Genomic DNA, 13,415 nt, shown 5'->3' with positions numbered 1-13,415 from the left:
TTGTATATGAATAGAAGGATAAATCAACTTGAGCTTGTAAAAATAAAGTGAACTTATTATTATTTGGTGCCTATTTGTATTTTTTTAATAAAATGGAATGATTGAATGCTGTCTGTAAAAAATTCAAATGAAGTCATACATTTGTTCATGAAGAGGAGTTTCCTGGGCACTTGGAAAACATGGTTATGGAGAAAGTTGTTGATGAGATCCTTCAATATGATCGACAAACTGACGTGTATGCATAATAAAAGAGGCCATATTCATATCATATGGAAAGAAAAATAAATATGTCAGATGATTAGTCAAGTGTAAGAAAGATAGGTGCCACCACTGCTTGTGGTAGACAACAAGCAGATACCTAACATTGTCAAAGTACTTTTATTTGAATATCTTTATGAGAAATATTCAGGAGGTTGTGCATTGAGTTGTCATCATTGAACTTGGATACATCTAATATATTCCAAAGAGTAAGCAACAGGTTATTAAAGGTGAATCTATTTCCCTACAGAAAATTTAAAATCGGTCAGTACTTTGGTGAATTAATTATTGGATCTATTAAAAAGGATACAAGAAGAACAAATGCTGATAACACTGCAGCTGTCTCTATATGTGGGTCAGCAGACAGTGCTATAATTTTGTAGTGGAAAAGTGTTTTCTTCAGATACATTACAAATAACCGCCATACTAACCTACTTGGTTTGGTGATTTCTTGTGTTTCCTAACATCAAAAATTGGTCCAAAAGACTCATTCAGCTCAAATACTGAGTTTATCGCCGACACAGAAGACATTTTTCAAATGGTTCAGGAAAAGACGGCAACATAAGGAAAAGTTTATAAATGTTGAAGGACCTTACGATGGAAAATAGGGGACATGGATATTTATCGATCAACCTTCATCTAGTACTTCATATCATAATAATGGATTGAGGTTCAGCATATCTAACTTACGTAATATCTTCACTATCTCGTTTCATCACAATCTCGATTGTATGCATAAAAACGCTAATTAAGTTGAAGAATGAAATTGAAGATCATTCAACACCAATACATATGTACGTTAAAAATAATATGTTTTTTAGTTTCTCAAGGATCTGCTGTTGGTATATGAAAACTCGAGTTATTTAGACAAGTTGCTTGGCACCTCTTTCTTCAGTTTGAAAAGCAAGCACTTTCAAGCCCTACTCGTCCAAGTGAAAGAGAAAGCAAAATCTCTTGGCCTAGATCTAAGGGGAAGACTGTTTTCAAGTGACAATCTCTGTCCGTCCATTTCTAAAATTAAGATAGCAGAAAAAGAAAACATCAGCAAAATGATTAAGCTAGAAAATAAAATCAACGCACAAATAGAGAAGATAGAGGGCAAGGAATCGACAGGTGAGAGGTTGAACTAATTGATGTAATTAAAAAACTGAAATTTCCTTTTATCTTCATATTTTCAGATATATTCTTACCTTCTTCGAGGGTTTGTTGAATAGAGAAACAAATTACACAAAAATAAGAGAGTTTTTCATTTTCAAATCCAATATTGTAGAAGATATCATTGTGTGCCACTGTACAATCACGTTTACCTGTATTGTTCGTTTCACTATACACTAGATGGTCCCTATCAAATAACTTCTCTTTCTCAGTGTTACTATCTCCATTCGGGTTTGAAAGCCGTCGTAGTTTGGAACTGCATCCTAACATTTCTCGTCAGCACGAGTGGTTGGCTTCTTCACAGGTTTATTCATCTTAATGGTCCACCGATGACTAGTGATTTCTAGTTCGTAAGTTGTATTTATGTTGACTCGCGTAGTCCGCCTCCTCTTTTCTATTGTACTTTTCCGTATGTTTATGGATTTCTATGGCGTCCCGTACAAGCCGACTGTGGTATCCATGGTCGGATGCAAGTAGTTTCACATCTTCAAACAGTATCGTATGATCTTCTTCACTAAACGCGTGTTCTGCTACTGCCGATTTGTCTATTTGACCTAATCTACAGTTTATTCGATACCGATATAAATTTTTCCGCAGGTGCATGGTATACGATATACCACCGCAGCTGATAGGAGATCTCTTTTGTCTTTTGCAGATCTCAGACTTTGATGTATTTTCCTGATGGGCTTGAACACTGTTTTTATTTTATGTTTCCCTAAGATTTTTCCAATTTTGTCTGTAACCCTAGGGATGTACAGTAGAAATGCACACGCAACTGTTTGAGTTTCCTCCCTATTTTGACTTGTGGAAGTCTTTAGTTTCATGGCCTTGTTGATTTCATTTACACTGTATCTATTCGATCTCAAAGCCACTTGTCGCTGATCCAATTCCTCTTGTAGGTTTTCCTGTTCACATATTCTATGGGCATGTTCCGTCAGGGTGTTGATAATTCCCCGCTTTGACTTAGATGGTGGTTTGAAATTGCATGCAGATATCTGTCCGTATGTGTCAGTTTTCGGTACACTTTATGTGTCAATTGTGTGCCACGGCTTTTGATGAGTACATCTAGAAAAGCTATCCGTTGTTCCTGTTCAGTCTCCATAGTGAACTTGATGCTAGCATTTATGTGGTCTAGAAATAGGTTCAGTCTGTCCCTCCCATGTCTCTAGATGACGAAGGTGTCATCCACATATCGTAACCAAATAGTTGGTTTGAAATCGAAAGCGTCGATTGCCTTCTCAAATTGCTCCATGAAGAAGTTGGCTATCACCTGACTGAGTGGACTTCCCATCGCTACGCTGTCTAATTGCTTATAGAAATCTCCTTTCCATTGTAAGTAATTTCCCGTGAGGCAGGCCTTGGAAAGTCGGAGAATATCACTAGGAAACAGGTTGGCTATCTCTCTCAAAGAATATTTCAGTGGCACGTTGGTGAACAAGGACTCAACGTTGGAACTGACCAGAATATCATTTGGCCCAAGGTTATATTCCTGATTTTTCCCACAAAGTCTTTCAAATACTTGATGTACGAGGTGGTTTTTCCAACGTGAGGCTGTAGGAGCGATGCTAGGTGTTTTGACAAGTAATACTATGGGTCTCAACGGAACTTCCTTTTTGTGTATCTTCGGAAGACCGTAGAGCCTTGGCGGGACAGCTTCTGTTCTCAGAATAGTCTTCTGAATGGTTTCCGACAATAATGATGATTTTATGAGACGGTTCGTATTCAGCAACCTTAATTGTGTTGGGTCTCTTTTTAGTTTGCGGTAGCTGAACAGGTCGAGAAGTTCTTCAATTTTTACGATGTATTCTACTGTTTTCAAGAGTAGACTATGACTACTGTTTTAACCTTCTCTTTGGTAAATGCAAATATAATTGCATACATTTTTGGCTAGATAATATTTCACATTTCGAAAGATGAACACACACATAATAATGGCAGGCTTGTGTAAACTAGGCAATAATGAACCATAGTTATTTGCATTTTTAAAAAAATTAGGCTAATAAATGTATCCCTAATATCAAATAAAGTTAAATAGAACTTATTTTCTGTTGAAAAGTTTGAATCACCGCTTCCAATATGAGAAAATATTTAATGGTTCGATGGATATAAGTATTGACTGAATTTATCTTTTCAGTCCCAACAACACCTCTCACCCCTGAGAGTACAGAAATAGCTTATATTTCTCAAGAAAATCTCTGCATAGAACTTCTCTCTATGCTCAAAGTTCGCATGGACCTTGCTTATGCCGAAATAATAAGTCGAATTGGAGGCAGCCAAGCTTTTTCAGTTCTTACAAAAGCTTCTGAAAATATAGCTACTCCATCTACCACTACACCTTTACCAAGTTGTCCTACCACACCAGAGGAATCTTTTTCCACACTGAGTCCTTTGAAACAAAAATTGAGTGAAAATATTGAGGGAGAGAACGTACCATATTCAATAATTGAAGATGCTCCTGTTACCCATCATTATTTTTCAACAAAATTTGAACCAACAGATCTACAGAGGTGGGTTAATTGCAACCTTTCACCAATACTAAATTTTACATGAAAGTATAATTTCAGGTTCCTCAAAGCAGTTCAGAAGGAGTACAAACTCATGAAGGAATCTCTTCCTCGCGGTGTATGGGTACGATCGTATGGAAATAGAATTGACTTGTTATCTGTAATGATCAAAGGACCGGCCAAAACGCCTTATGAAGATGGATTGTTTCTCTTTGACATCCAGCTCAGTTCTGACTATCCCCGGTCACCACCATTAGTTCACTATATAAGCTATAGCTCAGAAAGACTCAATCCAAATCTATATGTCGAGGGAAAGGTTTGTGTGTCACTTTTAGGAACTTGGATGGGACGCGGCACAGAAGTTTGGGGTCCCAACAGCACCCTTCTCCAACTTATAGTTTCCATCCAAGGATTAATTTTAGTAGCAGAGCCTTATTATAATGAAGCTGGTTATGAAAAACAGACTGATACGCAACAAGGTTCGTAATTATATTTTATATTATTACTGTTGTTGGATAAGAAGCTGTCAAAATATTAGACTGTTGAGTCAATACTTCGATTAATAACACATTCCATTAATCACCTTCAGGTGGTAGAGATATAAGCTGATTGTCGATTTGACAATTTTTGAAGAACCGCACCTCAACGTTTGTTTGAATGTGGTTGATAATGTTTCATGGTGAATATTAGTGGTTCAGACTTAAATTGTCTAGAAATTGTTGTGGAATTGGCCGCGATGGTAGTGCGCCCGACTCACGATCGGAAGACCGTGGGTTCGATTCCGCCTCGACCAGATATTTTTCTCGAGAGAATTTATCTGGTTGAAGCTGGAATGATTCTGCAACCGTGTTAGGAATCACACGTCAAAAGGTAAGGCCTCGTTAATCCTTAGCTCGCACAAGTTTCTCAACTTTTGAGAGTTGTTATTCGTTTGGGGGCGACAGCTGATTAACGAAAAAACAGATTTTTTTTTTGAGAAATTTGAAGTCTATCATGAATAGAGAATTGAAAATTTCAAAAGTAATGGAACTAACAGAAGCAAAATATTTGGTTGAGTAAAGAATTGCACTAACCGTTGAAAATCTTAATTCGGCGAGCACAATAAATACACCCACCAACATGACATGAAATAGTATGGAGACTAAATTATCCACAGGTAGGAACACTGATTTTGAAGAAAGTTTAAATAATATATGAAAACCTCTAATTATTCCGGAAAAATTGCGACGGTGCTACAAACCGGAAAACGAGAGGAAGAGAGAGGAAAGCGTCAAAGTGATATAGGTCAGTTATCATCTGAAGACAATAGTGCATACTTTGAATTGAAATGCGAAGTATATTGGTTTGAACATTTTATAACTTTTAACATCTTCATTTTTTATTTTTTTGCAATTTTTAGTTTTTTGCATTTTTTATCAATTCTCTTTAATGTTTTTTTTTCTGTTTGTATATTATTGAAATTTCGTTTATTATGAAACCCATTAATTAATACTAGTGTCCGACCGAAAGTTCGGTTTCGGTTAAGTTTCGGCAAAGAAACGGGTTTCGGTGGCAAACCTGCCGAAACTACGACCGAAACTGCGCGTTGAATTTCATACAAGCAACGAAGACATTTTGCCATGTCCACGTGTCTAATCATGTCGTTAAGTATTTTTATGGTGCAATTAATATTTCTTCTTAAACAAGGATTTGTTATGTTGATTATCAATAAGTAAAAATGCCACAGACTACATAACGTTGTGATTTAAAGATAAAAAAATAGAGACTGACTGATTATAATAACGTTTTCTTTATTTTTTCACTCAAAACATAATCCTTGTAAGGAACTTTCGGTTTCGGCCGAAACTGAGACTGTTGCCGAAATTCGTTTTCGGTTGTAAAAACCAGTTTCGGTTGGAATTAATACATTTTCATTTCAAGTGGAAACATTTTTTTTTAACAAATTAGCGTTCTTATATTTTTGTTTCAGCTTATTTCATCTCTTTTTATATTATTACCTTTTTTTAACTAACTCATCTGAAAATTTCGGTCCTGGTATTTTCAATACATTTAATATGTATAATATTCAATTCATTTTCTCTTTCTCATAGATTTGAATCTGTTGACACTTTTTATATAATGGAAGTCTTCTACAATTGTTGGAACTTCTCATCTAGTTTGTGATTGAATCAGTTTATTGTATCTGCTGGAATATCATGCAAAAAAATAAGAATTTTTTTGAGTCAAACCGTTTCACATAATGATGCGGAAAATTCACTAAAAGCTCAAAAATAATTATGAAGGTTTCAGATATCAATTGTCACACCACTCTCATCAGTCTGGGGCATTGAACAGACTAAAACAAATCGTGGGTTTTGGGTTCTACTCGTCAAGTCCTTTCTTTTGATACCTATATTAAAGGGTTTGGAAAAAGGTAATCCGCCATTTTATGTTGGCAGCCATCTTGGATTTGTAATTATTTCATGGTGTATTGTATTCTACTAGATAAACCCATATTGAGTAGGTTGTAAAAACATCTAATCCACCATTTTGTGGTGGCGGCCATCTTGGATTTACAATAGTACTGAATGTTCATAATTGTATTGTTATCAGAGCTGAAGGTGTGTATGTACCTACCAAATTTCATATCAATCAGTCAACAGGAAGGGGGTAAAATTTTAATGTTTCAATAGGTTTCTTGTATATCACAATTTTTTTGCCTAAAAAATTATTTTTCTTATCGTATCCTTTCTTAGTCTTTTTCTTTTCTTATCCTATGCAGACAATATAAAAAATTGATGGATGGGTGAGTGATTATTGATTTTTGTTTCCTGGTGATGGCGCAATGTTTTATTTAACAGACAATAAAAATTCCTCTCTTCCTCTCTGTCTCTCTGTATTTTACACGTGATCAAACAAAAAAAAATATTTAAAAATCAATTTATTTTACTATAACATTAGCAGATGAACTGTTTGAACAAAAAATGTTTTTCTTGAATTCCTTCAGGAAGACTAATGGACCCGAAATAGATCCTAGTCTAGCTCTACTTATACTCTTCTCATGAATAAGATTTCAACCACAAAAGGAAGTTACACCTGTGACATCAACCGATGACAAATTGATCAACTCCTCATTAGAAATAATGGAGATCTTTCTCGATTACTGAAATGAAGATAGTTATAAATTTAATCCGTATTCTCAAGTAGAAAAACTTATTTTTTTAGGTTATGAAAACTCGAGGACTTACAATGAACTCGTCATCTTGAAGATGGTACAGTCAATGAGGGAGTTACTACTCTCTCCTACTGAAGCTTTTAGACAGGAAATTTTCGCACATTTTTCACAAAACGGCCAACAACTATGTGATAGGTTGAACAGTTACTGCAGTGACAATGATCCGGTGGATCCGGGATTTCCTTTGCTGCCTGTTAGTCGAGGGTTGAAACTTTCCCTCTCATCAGCATTAGAATCATTTAAAGGAGTACTGAGTAAAATTGGTGATAAGAGTGAGGTTGCAAAAGAAACATAATTTTGTAATGTTACTCTCAATAAACGTTGATTATTCAGTTGTTTTTGGCATGTTGATCTGAGTAATGATGAATCTATTATCAGTACATGCTTAATGATCTAAGTTTCAGCTTATTCTGATGAGGTTTTTTGTCTTTATTGTGATCGATTTAGTTTGTACTAGTCCCTCATGCAGAGCTGCTTCAGTTGATTTAGGTTGATGGATATTATTTTGAAAGCGGTTTCTTGAAGTAGGTTAAAAACATTTCTGTGATTACTTTTCAGACTTCAACTGAGGCACACTCTGTCGAACAAAAAGTATTATTTTTTAAAATATTTATTGCTAGCATAGGTTTTTATGTTTCTATATATATCGAGATTGTTCACTATTGATGAGTCTCAAGCTGCTATCTCTATTAAAACATATTAAAATGTATGTATTTTATTTTCAACAAAATTTTGTCAAGGTATTTCAATCAAAGTACTTGAAATTGTGTTGTGCTTTTTACAAGGAAAAAACTTTTATATTGCTGTGAATGGTCAGACTTAAGAATATACTTGAACGAAAAAAATTTCAGTTCATGTTCTTTGAGAGAACATGTCAACCTACGAGGTGATTAATGTAACATCTTTCAAGAATTCGGTGCTATTGTAATAGACACAATTCTGAAACTGGAAATATTTTTATTTCAGTAAATAGATAGAACTGGACATTTTGGTCAATAATGTATGTAATTAAATTTTTTTTTCACACACCAGAACTTCAAAAAATTATTACTGACGCACATTTCGCCAATAAAGTACTTCATTCAATGAGATATTGAAAATCTGTTCAAATGTCGTCATGAGAACTTGCAATTAGCTATCAGATCATTTTCATAAAACTTTTATAAAGAGAGTTATTTTACTTGAAGTACCCCCTCAACTATGAAGTCACAAAGACAAACCTAGCAATTTTTGTGATAGCAAATACAGGTTTGTATTCGAAATTTCAAATCGAGGGGTGGCCAAAATTTGAAATGCTGTATAAAGATTTGTTGAAGATATTCTAATGACTAACTAAAAGTTCTAATGTCAAAGTATAAAATATCACTAATATCTCTACATAAATTTACGATTTTCCCAAATATCTATGAAACCAAAAAAGCTGTAAAATTTTTTTCATATTTTATAATAATCAATCAACTTTACGACAATTCAACTGACTTCAATTTTTCAATAGTTTATTTTGTAAGCTACTTACACTAATATCGCAAAAATTATTTGCCATATTGGGAAAGCATTATATGAATTTTAATCAGTTAAGTTTCTGCCTGTGTGGTTGCTGTATGGTGAAAAAATTACCTTCTTAGTTAGTTTTGAGAAAGGTATCGTCAGTTATTTATGATATTAACTAAGCTACCGAAATATCCATCACAAATATTATTTTCAGTTTTGACATGTAGGAAAATTAATTCAATTTAGTTGGTACTTGAAGATTTTAGCAGTACTTTAGCCATGTTATGTATTTGTCAATGTTTCATCCCAAACTTATTAGAACTGTTTCTGTGATAGTAGCAATAACTATCAGAAATTACAAATCACCTTGTATAGTTACAGCCAAATGACTATAATTGAAATGGTTAATTGGAATCTAGTGGAATTGCTTAATATGCTTTCAGTAAACCCTGAACAAATTTTTGCATTGATATTTTTTTGCTTTTGAGAGGTGTATATTTTAGGTTGTCCGTTCTATGCTCAATTCATCAAGTCCAAGCACAATGTTTCAATATACTATTATAGAACATGTGTTATTGTTACAATTGAACTTTGAAATTTACCTTAGTGATTCAGTCCATTTTGTAGAATTTAATAAATGCGTTGATTGTTGAATTCATCTTTTATTTTTCCTCTGTTCCGACCATTACATATTGTGGCACTCTAATATTGATCTTATAACAGTAAAGTACTATGCCATTATAGAGTAAATGTGAATTCTTCATTGCTCTACTACATATTACATGTTTTTACATATTCCAAAGGAGCATTCTCAATGCAATATACATTAATTAGGAGATCAAGAGGAAAGCAAGTCCCAAATATTTGTGATAAATTTTTAATGTCATTAACAAAAATTATAAACGAATGTATAAACTTGTGAACTTGGATTACAAAATAACATCGATAAAAGCAAATTACAGTACAGTAACCAACGGTGAAACCATTTGTGAATTTTCTGATGATTTTTCTTCAACCCTTAAAATTCCAATAAACAGATTCTACCAATAGCAGTTATTAAAATATTTGCAATTACCACATACTTGATTTGTCTTACCCACTCATCTCTCAAAATTTTTTTTATCAAAAAGTGTTCAGAAAGTTTGACACCCACTCTTCCTAATTTTCAATAGATCTCTCAGAAATATTTTCCCGAATTCTGAAAACAAGCCTATGTTGTCCCTTTACACAAATCTGGTAACAGACAATTGCCTAAGAATTATAGACCTGTCTGTTTTTCTATCACATCTAAGTTGTTTGAATCAATTGTGCATGATTAATTGTATTACAACAATCAATATTTTAAATAAAACTAACAGGGATTTATTAAAGAAAGATCTTCCAAAACAAACTTTTCCAATATACATAAAATATTTTAGAAAACCTTGCACATTGGTGCAATTGTCACCAAAAAGGCTGACATACCAGGTAGTTATTTTTTGGTTTGTATAAAAAATAGAAATTCATGATATTTTCTTGGAGATTGAACGTCAGATTCAGAATATACTAAAGTATTTTAAAATGATTGGATGAGAGTGAGTTCTGATGAAACCATAATTGATATTGGATGTTTAGAATAGAAAATATTTATATATTTGATACTACTAATTTTTAAGGAAAATAATATAATTACATTTCTATCATTTTGTTTTGTTCCACTTGGATTATTTTATATTAGAAATAAATTGAAATCTACATTCGCAGGAAACATTTCTCCTTCTTCCTAAAACTCTCTTTGAATTCCTTCTTCCTCATCTTCCTTTTTCCGACAGTACTTCAACCAGTACATTTATTCTATCAACATATTAGTATCAGATATGTCTCATGAATCTATCCAATTAATAGTTATATATGAAACTTTATCATCCACCAACGAGGCCAGAACTGCTTTCTTCTTCACAGATGTCCCTAGCCTTCCTAAGGCAACAAGTTCACTTGGTGACAGAAGTTTCAGATTATCTACACATTTGACAATAAATATTGCATGATGGCATATGGGATCTCCAAAATAAACCAAGAAATCACCACCAAATTTAGCCCCTTGCGTAATATAGTAACCCCTTTCCCAAAGGTCTCTAAATACATTTCTTTTCAGCTGTGATGTGAGTTTAGATAGATCATCCTCAGAGAGTAATGTGGAGTCTAATTTTGTTACATTACTCGGGGCTGACATTATTGGCCATATCATATTATCTTTTGTCATTGATGATGATTTTTTCAGTTCTTCCTTTAGTATTTCATCAGCACTGCGATTATCATTAACCTTCCTTCTATTTTCAACAATTTTATCAATTATATTTTCCAACTGAATTCTTCGAATTTTTTTATATTCTTCTACTTGAGCCCTAAATAGTCCATCTTCATAGTCTTTCATCACCTCTTTGTCTCTATTATTTTTTAGTGTTTCTGTTGATATTTCTAAGACATTGGCAATTTTCTTTTGAAACAGTAAGAAAGCCTCTTCCGGAGATACTTTCAAAGGGAGTGCTGGAACATGACTGCTATTTCCAATGATTTCTCCAATGATCCTGTATTTTTTCCTGAGTTCAGACCAATGGTCTACATTGAAGACAAATATTTTTCCTCCGATATAATATAAATCAATCATAATTAAAATTAGTACTTGACAAACTTACAGCATATGTGGTTTTTAAAACAATCTTTCTCAGATTTCTTTATAACCATAAATAAATATTTCTGTGTTTATAACTACAACCATATGACAGACAGTATTCGTTACGTGTCACTTGTCATGTTCATAGATTACAGAATAAAGTGTTTATGTTATGTGGTCATGTTTATGTGTATTTCTGTGGAAACTAGACATACATGTTACGACTAAAACGCTTTTCAACTATGGCGGATGGACAAATTGTGTGATCGCCGAAACACCGTAAATGTTTAAAATATTTGGAATTTTCAAAGTGACGTTTATGTAAACCTTATAATTGACTACTTTAACAATTATAAAGTTGGTCTGTCATTATGATATTTTGGAGATTTGGCGTTTGACAGTTCTAATGATAAATAGATCAAAGATGCTTTGGTGGAAGAAACTTTGAAACGAAAGTTGTAGAACTTCATTTCAATTGACTCTCCTTGACTTTTATAATGAATAATTTCTTGAAAAACTACTAAGAGATACAGTTATTAGTATACCATCAAAACATTCAATTATTTTAACATATATGTACTTATCACAACGGATGTAGATTTTTCAATAAGTTACCAAAAACTAGTAGGGAATATAAGAATATTCTCAAGTTGAAAAAAGGAATCAAGGAACTTATTTTGGTCAGAAAAACGTATTATGACGTGTTGATAAATTTCTCTGTCAGGTACTCTTAATATATATTTTCTGCTTACAGTTTATGCTCATTCAAGTAGATATTTAAATAATTTTCAGTATATTCATCAGGTAATGTAGGTACATAAAATGCCGATTTTCATTAAGTAATTTTTCTTTTGTTTTGACTATTTGGAATAATTTGACAAGTAATATTTTTGATATTGAGCCATTTTATTGTGTATTATGTAAGTCTTCTTTCAGGAATTCTATATTGACGAAATTTCGACTTCAAACTCAAATTTAAACTTCAATCTCGACATTTCGACTTTGAACTGGAAACTTGGACTGTAAACTCGAAATTTTGAAGTCGAAAGTTACAGAGGACGAAACTCGTCAGCGATCGATGTCGAAGCTTGGGTTTGCAAGTGACCGCCTTGGGAAGCCTCATTAGTTTTTTATATTTAGGGATTGCGTTCTCCTGTCGATCTAAAGATGGCGTCTTCGAAAGGAGAGATGTCATCGCCCTCATGTTGCAATGCATTTGTGGTTTGTCCTAGAATCACTTTTAAGACCTACGGCAGTTCGAAACAGCGCTCCCTGGTGTTGAATCATAAATGCGTGGTGTTTGGCTCTAGTTTACAAATTGCCTTGGAATGAAAGCTGCAGTGAGAGACAGAGGACAAATCTCATCGATGGTTAATGTCAAAGCTTGATTTCGCATCTGATCGTCTTGGGGAGCTTCATTCATCTTTGATATTCAATGACTGACTTCTCTGTCGATCCCATAGATGACATCTTTGTAAGGGGGTGTCATCGCCCCCACTTAAAATTGAGACTTTAAACTCGTAATTTCGACTATAACCTTGAAATTTCGACTTCAATTTCGAATAACGACTTTAAACTCGAAATTTTGACATTAATCTCGAAATTTCGATTTTGAACTTAAAGTTGTAATTTCGAGTGATTCAGTGATACGTAATATATGATTAAACTCCAATGATGCTGTAGATTGTAGGTCTACTATTTGAACAATATTTTCTGACAGCGTTAAAAAAAATTCTTAAAAATTGCATTTTTAGCAAAACTTTAACATTAGCCTATTAAATATTTTGGACAATTTTGGTTCATCAAGAAAAGTGTTTCAAACCAATATAAATATACTACGGAAGCGCAGAAGGGCCACATATTTTTATTATTTGTTTCTTGGAAATTACGACTTTCAATCTCGAAATTTCGACTTTTATCTCGAAATTTCGACTTTAATCTCGAAATTTCGACTTTAAACTCGAAATTTCGACTTTAAACTCGAAATTTCGACTTTAATCTCGAAATTTCGACTTTAAACTCGAAATTTCGACTTTAATCTCGAAATTTCGACTTTAAACTCGAAATTTCGACTTTAATCTCGAAATTTCGACTTTAATCTCGAAATTTCGACTTTAATCTCGAAATTTCGACTTTAAAC

The 13,415-nt window shown here is 33.4% G+C and overlaps 2 protein-coding genes across 2 annotated transcripts in view; one reads left to right on the top strand and one right to left on the bottom strand.

Annotated features, from left to right (window-relative positions):
* Positions 1 to 9,276, top strand: part of LOC111505966 ((E3-independent) E2 ubiquitin-conjugating enzyme UBE2O) — a 30,652-nt gene extending 21,376 nt beyond the window's left edge. The window contains exons 9-12 of the mRNA XM_074179965.1: positions 1,080 to 1,371; positions 3,548 to 3,920; positions 3,978 to 4,396; positions 7,122 to 9,276. Of these exons, the coding sequence (XP_074036066.1) occupies positions 1,080 to 1,371; positions 3,548 to 3,920; positions 3,978 to 4,396; positions 7,122 to 7,426 (1,389 nt within the window). The 3' untranslated portion in view covers positions 7,427 to 9,276. The remainder of the gene's footprint in view (positions 1 to 1,079; positions 1,372 to 3,547; positions 3,921 to 3,977; positions 4,397 to 7,121) is intronic.
* Tsen34 (tRNA splicing endonuclease subunit 34) lies at positions 3,798 to 11,412 on the bottom strand. Its single transcript, XM_023160885.2, has one exon. It carries the CDS (start codon positions 11,267 to 11,269, stop codon positions 10,484 to 10,486), a length of 786 nt encoding a protein of 261 aa, XP_023016653.2. The 5' UTR covers positions 11,270 to 11,412; the 3' UTR covers positions 3,798 to 10,483.
* Between the last annotated feature and the right edge of the window lie 2,003 nt (positions 11,413 to 13,415).

This window comes from Leptinotarsa decemlineata, unplaced genomic scaffold (assembly GCF_025532065.1).
Source record: "Leptinotarsa decemlineata unplaced genomic scaffold, Ldec_3_MD MMD2_tig00026282_RagTag_RagTag, whole genome shotgun sequence".
Lineage (NCBI taxonomy): Eukaryota > Metazoa > Arthropoda > Insecta > Coleoptera > Chrysomelidae > Leptinotarsa > Leptinotarsa decemlineata.
This window is presented reverse-complemented; position numbering and strand designations above follow the sequence as displayed.